Below are 10,197 nucleotides of genomic sequence, written 5' to 3'. Positions count from 1 at the left end.
TCAACCGAAAGTTTATTTTTGGATTGTCACTGGATCCCCAACCTTAATTAAGCAGATGTATTATGACAGAGTTTTAACTGATTAACTGCAGTTCTTGTCTCAAAATGTTGATACCATTATTTAAACATTTATGTAACAGTAGAGATCAATCAATCACTCACAGCCTTTTTAATTCAACCACGCAACTAAAACATTCTAAATTTGCACTCCGGAGGATATGGCAAAGGGAAGTGAAGACAAGTCAACTTTGCAAGGAACGTACTGAAGTCCATTTGTAGATTCAGTACCATAACAATTCAAATCCACCTGGTTCATTCAGAGGACTTGGGAAATTGACAATCAAATTTTTATTAAAAAAAAAAGGGGTTAAACTCAAGAAATATATTTGGGGGAAGGTGACAAGGGTCTTGCACTGTAGTACACTATGTCAATACACACACACACACACACACACACACACACCGTGTTTGCCTTACTTCTACCAACCCAGCTTTAGCTCTTTGGAAGGCTGCCCTGGGCCAGGGCCTGGTGTACCCTACACCCACCACAGAGGTCAAGTGCTTAAACGTTTCCATCTGTACTGGTGCAGAAGTGTGAGAGCCCAGCCAGTTAACTTCCAGGACAAACCCTGATATAGGATTATGCTCCAGAGCGCCCCCTGCAGGATCAAGCGGAGGCTGGGCCTGCCTACCGCTGCCCGCTTGCTAGGCTTCTTGCCTCCTCCCCGTCTCCCCCACCCACTTTTCTTCCCCCCCCTCTCCCCCCGTCCTGGAAGCCCTTCGTCCACCATTCACACACGTGACTCCACCCCTCCACTTCTAGAAGACCTGGCCTAAGGCTTTCCATTTTAGGAGAGTCAAAAATAGAAATCGCCTTTGTTTTGGATCTAATATATACAAACCAAGAGAAGACATGAACTTGAGGGTGGAGGAAGAGGCTAGTCCTACCCGTGGTGGGCTGTGGTTCCAGACTGGCTCGCAAATCACACCATGTGACACTGGGCTTTGTCCCAGTGATATGGGGCTTGGTGCTCTACCGGGTAACGTGAGACGGAAAAACCGAACAGAGTCTGGGGTAGGGAGTGGGAAGGCTGACAATAGAAGTAAAAACATGGGGCGCTGCGCCCTCTTCAGCTAACATGGTGAACAACAGCTCCACCTGAAGCTGGGCTGCCGTGAGCTACCATGAGTGGCCGGCAGGCGCCGTGAGCGGCGTCCAATGGCCGGTGACCGACTGCCTCAGCTGGGGAGAGCACAATGACCACAATACCAACATGGTCCAGTGAAGCAACGTCCTCCACAACTAGACTGAAGAACAAAAGGACAGCAACTTGTCTGTTCCCCTTCCCCAATATTTCAATATAATTTTTTAAAAAAATAAGTAAAAACATCAAGCTCTATGAAGAATTGAGTACTCCTCCTCACCCCGGTCAATTAAAACCATATATTTTTATTTACACGAAAATTTGTTCTGCACCAGATGAACAAAATGCATTTTTCCTTTAAAATGATTTCTTACATGTAATCGTATTGACCTTTTTAAAATCCCAGTGCAGTAATTGGGTGGCGAGGGATGAAGAGAGAGAGCATAGTATTTATCCAGGAAGTCAGCAGGTATCTGCCCCAGTGAGAAAGGTGGAATTTGTTGCTGAAGGTTAAGGAACATTTGAAAGCATCAGATGATCCCTTTCTGCCATTGACCATTCCCTTCTAGGAAGACTGTGTTTGGAGAGAAAAAAAAATGGTGAAAAACAAATGACCTGATATTTTTCTTTATTCATTACTTTGTTGGCCACAGCCCATCTTCCTCCAACTCTGCAAAGAAAAGCGGGGAGGAAAAATACCTGGGAGGAGAGCAGGACGACCTGTTTGTGCAGCTGGCCTTTACCGTTTTATTGTCTTTTTCATTTTTTCCCTCTTCAACTTTCTCCTCTAGTCTTTTTTCTTTTGGGTTGTAAGTCCTAAGGACATTAGATTTCCATGCTGGTGTCTTCTGGACGAGCCACCTCAGACACCTATCTCATTTCATGCAACAGGCAGCGTTCACAGATTTGGGGCTCAAGGCCCCCAGCCATGTCCAGGACAGCTGCGGGGGCAGGACTAATGTTGTGGTTCTATGAATCCCACAGATCCCAAATGAAGCGTACAGCACTCAACATAGAGGTTTAAAAATCTAAGCAAAGTTCAAACCTAAAAATCAGGTTCTGGGTAGCTCTGAAGATGTTTTTATGAACATTTTCAAACAATCAGAAAAATAGAAAAAAGTATAATTGTAACTCTACATACTTACTGATTTGATTAATAATTCTTAGCACTTTGCCATTTGTGCTTCACATACATATGTCATGGAAGCTTTTCAAAGTAAGTGATACACACTGTGCAGCCATGACACCCGGCCACCTGTCAGCATGCAGCTCTATGTCCCCTAGTCACCATTTCATTACTGCACCTAACATAATGAACATTAATTCCCTAATACCATCTAGTTCTCACTCCATATTCAAATTGTGCCCGTTGTCCTCCACAGCTGTTTTGTTCTAACCAAGATGTGATTGAGGCTCCCACATTGCTGTTTGCTTTATGTGCCTCTGAAGACTCTTTGAATGCAAAAAAGTTCTTCTCCATCCCTTTTTCAGAACATTGACCTTTTGAGGCAAGGAATCTGATTTCTAAAAAACAAAATCAGTTTACAAAATTTACAAAAAATATATATGTAACTGTCAGAGAGATCAGAAATTCACATCTCTCCCCGTCAGCCTGTTTGCTTTCTGTAGCCAAATTTGTAGGAATTAAAATGATCAAGACGTTGCCTTGGTGACAATAGAATTAGAACAAAGGAAATAAATCCTGTAGTTCAGATGTTTAAAGACACAAAGCTCTGATATCCTGGTGCGCCCATCTTCTTTTCCCACATGTAGTTTAACCAAACTGTGTGTGTTTATAGTTTACATCTTTAAAAAGTTCCAGTTTAGATGCAAAATAGAAATTGTTTAAAAATCCTCAAGCATAAGATTTTGGAGAGTTGTGTCTTTATCCCACTTCCGGAGGATATGATTGTATAGTAATTATGCTTTAGGGTCAAAACTGTGCACTCTCTCTTGCTTGTCTTCAGTGTATAAAACAATAAAAATGTCACAGTACTCTCTCTTGCTTGTCTTCAGTGTATAAAACAATAAAAACGTCACAGTACAAGTCACCATGACTGATCAGAATACTACAAAGTTGAAAGACCCCAGAATCATAACATTTTAGACTATTAGCCCCATTGTACCTGAGAGAACACTGAGGCAGAGAGCTACAAAGCACCGCAGGAACACAGCCAGCAGAGGATGGAGCAGGATTGCCGTCACCTGGTTTTGGAGATGTCACCACTTAGCTGCACCACCTCCTCTGACGAGGTGCCTTGTCAGAGGTCTGACAGCCAAAGATGGGGGAACCGGGCTTGTATCCAGATATCCCCACTTCCAGACCAATAAGTTTTCAGAGTAGTTTGGGATATTTAGTACTTGTACTTGGGATGCACGAGGCTGTCATGTTTCTCTCCTCCTATTCTGGGAACGCTGGTGTTTAAATGCCTTCATTTCTCTTTCTATTATTTATAGCCTTTGTAACTTCCTTTGTGCTCACACACAAAAAAAGAGACATATCACTGAACAGCTTCTTGAAGATGCCCACACCAGATTCAAGGCTGGCCAACTTTCTTTGGAAAGATTAACGGAGAGCTCTTTTTCTGGTGTTAAAATGGGTTCTATATGCTCATAATTCCATTTTCCTAGCGTCCCTGAGGACTGTGAGGTGGACTCATTCCTATTTTATGGGTGAAGAAAGTGAGGGAAGGTCATTTGCCACTGTGCCAGTGACTGCGCATAGGTTCACAACAGCCACCGGCCCCAAGCCCCACGTGACACAGGTGGTGCCTCTAGACACAGCCCTGGTCCTCCAGCCATGACCATGGCCCCTTCTTCCCCAGCCAGGGGCAAGATGTTCACAAAGCAGAGGTCTGCATGGCTCCTTAAAACGGAATGCCTTTTCTTTCTTTTTCCTTTTTTCTTAATCAAGTCCATTTCACAGCCAGATTTATTTTATGCTATTAGTTGCTGACTCTCTGGCTACTTACTCTGTGTGTTTGCCTAACTTTCCCACCCCCATGCAGCCCCATCTGTTGCTTTCCTGCCACCAATGAGATGGGCTCGGTTGCCTTATCAGTGTCTGTCTGGAACTTTCCATCAAGAGAGGGAAGTAGTCTCAGAGGCGGGTGATGGCTGTGGTCCACAGAAAGTCGCAGCAGTCACGACTTCAGCAAGCCCTTCTAAAACCTGGGTTCAGCAGGCTTCCACGGATGTTATGGATACATCCCCTTAGAGCAAACGTTCAGCTCTTAAACAAACAGGGAATGTATTCTCTAAAGTGTGTGTTCCTACAAAACCGGTTCAAGAAAAACAAAACAAAGACTTTTACTTTTTAATTGAACAAGTGATACCATATGGCTAACCTTCAGAGTAGAAACGTCATCTGCAAGCATTGGAGCAACGGTAAGGGGAAAGTTAGAAGTGTCTCAGTTTCTTGGCAACATTGAGGTCCAGGTATTCATCCAGAAAGCTGTTTGCAATCCCCAGGGCACCTACGACGGTCAACAAGGCCAAAACCCCCAGACTCAGCCGGAACCCAGTGATCCTGCAGGGCGGATGAGGGAGAGAAGTGATAAAAGGCTACAGTGCTGAAGCGGGGACGTCCTGGGGTAGCCCGCTCACTGGTGACACTACCCAGAACTTCCATGGCTTTGACATTTGAAGATTTTGAGTCATCACATAAAGGGGATGCCAACCACAGAGGTTAACTGGCTCCTTTGAACATCCAAAGGACTATTAAGGCTGGGCAAGATGATTTCCTTGGTAACTTTTTGGAGATGGTGCAAAATTTTTGCAACAGTTTAAAATGTGGTGGCCAAAGAGCGCACGCTTAGTGCACACTTTTATACTTGCCTTTTCCCGTCTCACGCCCAGTTGTGTGTGGGCTGGTGAGACTTGGCCTCAGACAACAGAGATCACTTTTCCCATCACAGCCATCAGGGCTGTTAATACTCTCAGGAACAGGAAAGAGTTCAGACTCCATCCTGCTACTTTTTGCCTACACACCCAGTTCTTGGTTTCTCCTTACCTTTTCTTAGCAGCTTCTGAATAGCCCCAGAAATACTGATGACGGGCATACATATACACCAGAGCCAGACAAGTAGCAAAAACTATAGAGGAAAAATAGAGAAGATACAGAATTTGATGGCAGTCTCTCAAAATGTGGTGTGAAAACAAGGAAAATGCTCACAAAACGTGTATCTGACAAAAACACTTGTGACCAGGATATAAAGAGAACGCCAACTGCTCAATAATGACAGAAAACAATGCAATTTTTTAAGTGTGCAAAATGAATAGACGACTCACATAGGAAAATGTAAATGGAGCCATGAACACATGAAAATTTTTTCCACATTATTCAACCTCCGTCAATATCAGCAAACTGTGATTTAAAACCACAATGAGATGACACCATTGCACACCCACCAGAATGGCTCAAATTTAAAAAGACTGACACCACCAAATGTTGGTGATATTGAACTCCTGAGACATTGTTGGTGAGAATGCAAAATAATACAGCTGCTCTGGGAAAAGTCCTGGTAGTTTCTTACAAAACTAAACATACTTTTTGGCCCAGCAATTCCATTCCTATGTATTTACCCAAGAGAAATGAAAGTACATGTCCATAAAAAGGCTTGTACAGAATGTTCGTTGCAGTTTTATTCACTATAGCCAAAAACTGGAATCAGCCCAGAAGTCTATCACCAGGAGAACAGATAACCAAACTGTGATAGGCAGACAGTGAAGTATCACTCGGCAATGAAAACAGATACTTGAAACAACACAGTGAGTCTCAAACACATTTTGCTGAGTGAAGGAAGCATTACACAAGAGCACATACTAGATGAGTCCAGTTATGGAAAGTTCTAGAATGGGCAAAACTATGATGAAAAAAATCAGACCAGTGTTTGCCTCTGAAAGTGGCTGACTGGCAAGGACATGAGGAAATGTTCTGGTTGGTAGTCAGGTTCTATATCTTGATAGGAACTTGGATCACACAGGTGTATACACTTGTCAACACTCATCAACCGGTACACAAGATTTGTGGATTTCTTTCAAAACAAGTTTTACCTAAAAGAAATGTCAAGTGTGGTGTGATGTTCTGCTATACTGTCCAAAGAAAACTACCAATATCTTCACTACATGAGGAACCCTCTCTCTCTCTTCCTCAGCACCTCACAGATGCAAATTGCCAGAGACCTCTTGTACACATGTGGGGTCTATCTGTGATATGCTAGATAGAATTAAATTCGTTATGTCATTAGGTCACAAACATCTTCCCTTTAGTTTCTACTGTATACCAGGTATTATTCTAAGGGTTGGGGTTAGCAGTGAAATAAAAACAAGCTCCTGCTTTTATGGAGTTCATCAGCAAAGACAGACAACAAACAAAGAGAGAAATAAGAAGAAAATTAATGATTTGAAAATGCAGTGAGGGAAATAAAGAAGGATAGGACCGTGGCAACTGGAAGAGGTCGCCTTTACAAAGGGGTGAGGGAAGGCGCCTCTGAGGGGATGACATTTGCGTTGGGGCCTGAAGGATGGGAAGGAGGGGGCCAAGCGCAGAGCTGGAGAAGAAGAGGGGGTAGGCCACCTGCGCCTGAGGAACTGGAGAGGGTCGGAGCATGCCACCGTCTTGAAAATCCCTATCTAATGAATCACTCCCATAAAGCCAATGAGAACTGTGCAGGGGCAGTTAGTAGGCAACTAGCTTCGGATGAGAAAGAACGAAGAGGAAATCATAAGATGCTGGAGAAATCCTTTCCTGACAGGCAGTTGGCCCATCACAGTGAAATCCAAAGGATGGAAAGGCGAAGACTGAGTCCCATTACCAAGAGGCACTTTTCTTATTAGTTGTCAATGCGTCTCACCTGACAAGGAACGCCACCTTCATTCGTGCCCTTAAGGGACAAAAGTGTGAGTTGGAATAAAGAAATGTTTCTCTCAAGGACATTTAATCTAAAATTCCTCAGTTGATAGTAAAATTTACAAGAAGAAGATGATAGGATTGCCTTTGGAAGCAGCTGGATTTGGCTTTATTTAAGTCTTAGCCATCAAGGGTCAAACCCAAAGGAGGCAAGCAGAGTTATCAGAAAGTCAAAGGGATTATATTTCTCGAACTAAGGTAGCTGGTGCTGGTCTGACCCCCTGTGAAAGGGACAGGCAGAGTTTGGGTAAAGCCCTCAGCTCACTAAGGATGCCCCAGTCAAACAGAAAGTACATGTTTATAGGGTGAAAAGGGGGAAAGGATTAAGAAGTACAAATTAGTAATTATAAAACAGTCATGAGGATATAAAGTACAGTGTAAGGAATATAGTCAATAATAATGTAATAACTATGTATAGTTATTATGCCAGGTGGGTACTAGACTAATTGGGGGGATCACTTCATAAATTATATTAATGTCTAACCACTATGCTGAACACCTGAAAGTAATATAAAATAATATTGAATGTCAACTGTAATTCAAAAATTTTAAAAAGAGCACATGTGTAGAGTTGCTGCTTACAAACAATAGCACTACATGCTTGGAAAACTGAGAAAAGGTACAATGGTTGTTGGGTCAAATATTAACAGACCCTGCTCTGTACTTGAAAGCTAATTTTCTCCTACATTGGTGAATGAAAAGTTGGACAAATTACTTAACCTCTCTCTACTTCAGTTTCTTCATCTGCAAAGCAGGAGTAGGTAGGTTCTATATAAACCCTGTACATGAGATAATACATGTGTAAAGCTTGAAAGTGCCTGGTACATAGTAAGTGCTCAAGAAATATAAGCTATAATAATTAGGGTGAATTGTTAATTCTGTGTTCTGTTCCTGCAGATAAATTAGAACTTTAGAGAATTAGATCTGTAGACAAATTTCATGTCATTTTTCATTCTGAAATGCCCAATGTTCAGTTTGCTCCAAATTTTAAAAGTAATTACTGAATTAAATTAGAATGAAACCGAAGTTAGCCTATCTGTAGCACAGTACTCTGATATACACAGACATTGCATATTTTGTTTAAAACAATTTCCAGGATCCATAGATGTGTGGTTGCTTGTCTGCCCTTAATAGTTCTGAGAACCATAAACCTTATTAGAACAGAGTTGATTGTATTTTTAAATTACCTTGGTTGAAATACCATCCAGCCGTCCACAATGTAATTATGAATATGGGGTAAATCTCCACACAGTTTTGGCTGCAGGAAAAAATAAAGACATGGGTTACTTTATGAGAAAACTGTACTCCAAAGCATTGAGCTTTTATCTCGAGGTAAACTGTCCAGTCTCTTCTCACAAAAATAATCTAAGAATTTACATATGGAGCTTAAATGATCCTTATATATAAAATGAGGTTCTTTTGAGTTGGGACTCAAATATCACTTAAATCTCAGAGCAGGGCCAAGAAGCACACTCCCACACATAAGTTCCCAGATGTAGAAATGAATGATAGCTCTTTTCCAAAAGTCGAGCCTTGCAATGGACATGATTCTGAGCCTAAAAATCATTCTGTATCTTATCTCAAGATCCAAGAAATAACTCAATTCATATTACGTGGATTTCTTCCCCCCAATTCCCTCACATCCATTGCTTTCTGCTTGAATGACTCAGCACTTTAAAATAATGCTCTTTAAATAATTTCCCTAAAACCTCCTGAAGTCAATGAATGAGTGTATGTCATTTCCAGAGGACAAACTAAGGCCTGAGAACCCAAGCTGATTGAATCCTGCAGAGAACCAAAGGGAGACTGTGTCATGCCCAGGTTCCAAAGCTCTGTCCTAATGTCAACTCGCATTGCCTCTATTCATAGAAGACTTGGATGGAAAATTTGATACTATTTTAAGCAAAAAGGAACAGCTCTCTGGGAACTATAATTAATGCATCTGCACCTAGCAAAGAGAAGAAAGATGAATTATATTCCTCCTCCCTGCTGTGCTACACCCCAGTGAGCTTGGCTCGGTTGGCTGAATTCTTTACTGACAATATCACCACCTGAAAGAACTTGAAGGTAATTTGTAATGAGGTCTTGAGTGGATCCTGGTGGAAAAATCATAGCGCACAGGACGATCAGCGATCCCACATGCCCTTAAAGAAGCCTTAAAACTTGAGTACTTAAGGTTCTGGGCGACTGGCCCAGAAATCGTTGATACTGGTTCTTGAAGACCATGAGTAATATGTTTTATTCTTATTGAAAAATTAAGTGTTTCTGTTTGTTTGTTTTTGCAACCAAGATGGTAACATAGGAGGCTTCTGTACGTCCTCCCTTTCACAGACACATGGACTGTATAGCTACACACAGAGCAATTCCTTCTGAAAAAAATCCAGAAACCAACTGAATGACTCCTACACATTGAGCAAGACAGGAAATACCCACACCGTATTATTTTTATAAGAAAAAGCTAAGCCACCCTCTCGCCATAAACACCACCCTCAGCACAGCGCCATACAATCCGGAGGGAACCTTAAACGCTCAGCTTCTTTCTGAGGACACATCCAGTACCCCAATTCTTGAGACTCCCAGCTGAGGGCTGGGCTCCCAAAACACCTAGCTTTGAAAGCCAATGGAGCTCACATCCAAGGGACCTACAAGGCTTTGGGGAGGACTTCAGGAGGACTGTGGCACAGCCTCTCCCTTAAACTGCTTGCCAAGAGGGGCTGTGACCCTGCCCACATCCCCTGGGGGAGTGCTAGGTGAGAATGAGTGGTTAGAAGCCACTGAGATGCAGGCAAGGATGTGACTGTAATGGCATCTGTGCTCCTGGGGGGCAAAGCCTGAGATATTTGGCAGTTTAGCACCTCTGTACCCTCCTGCCCCAAGAAATGAGTCCCATTGTCTCCTACAAGCAGTCACTGCAGGTCTTACCTTGACCTTCACCTCATGTCCCAGCTCTGCTCACTGTACTTTTCTCCTGGTCCCTCTTCGGCTGACCTTCCTTAAGCCCTAGTCCCTCTGAAATGAGGCTTTGTCCATTTCTTTTTTTTTTTTTTTTTAAGATTTTTATTGGGTAATTGGGGGGATGGGAACAGTGATGGGGAATTGGGGGAAGGGGAACAGACAAGTTGCTGTCGTTTTGTTCTTCAAT

The 10,197-nt window shown here is 42.5% G+C and overlaps 1 protein-coding gene across 2 annotated transcripts in view; it reads right to left on the bottom strand.

Annotated features, from left to right (window-relative positions):
• Window positions 1-4,041: 4,041 nt before the first annotated feature.
• MGST2 (microsomal glutathione S-transferase 2) overlaps window positions 4,042-10,197 on the bottom strand; it is a 16,939-nt gene continuing 10,783 nt past the window's right edge. Inside the window, exons 3-5 of one of the 2 annotated variants that reach the window (XM_019664044.1) lie at window positions 8,243-8,313; window positions 5,157-5,238; window positions 4,042-4,673 (exon numbers count right to left, since the gene is read on the bottom strand). In XM_019664044.1, the coding sequence (XP_019519589.1) occupies window positions 4,544-4,673; window positions 5,157-5,238; window positions 8,243-8,313 (283 nt within the window). In that variant the 3' untranslated portion in view covers window positions 4,042-4,543. Of the gene's footprint in view, window positions 4,674-5,156; window positions 5,239-8,242; window positions 8,314-10,197 lie in introns of those variants that run through there. The other variant, XM_019664045.1, reaches the window with a different exon arrangement.

Source organism: Hipposideros armiger, unplaced genomic scaffold (genome assembly GCF_001890085.2).
Source record: "Hipposideros armiger isolate ML-2016 unplaced genomic scaffold, ASM189008v1 scaffold_415, whole genome shotgun sequence".
Classification (NCBI taxonomy): Eukaryota; Metazoa; Chordata; class Mammalia; order Chiroptera; family Hipposideridae; genus Hipposideros; species Hipposideros armiger.
The sequence above is the reverse complement of the archived record's forward strand: the minus strand, read 5'-3'. Positions and strand labels throughout refer to the sequence as shown.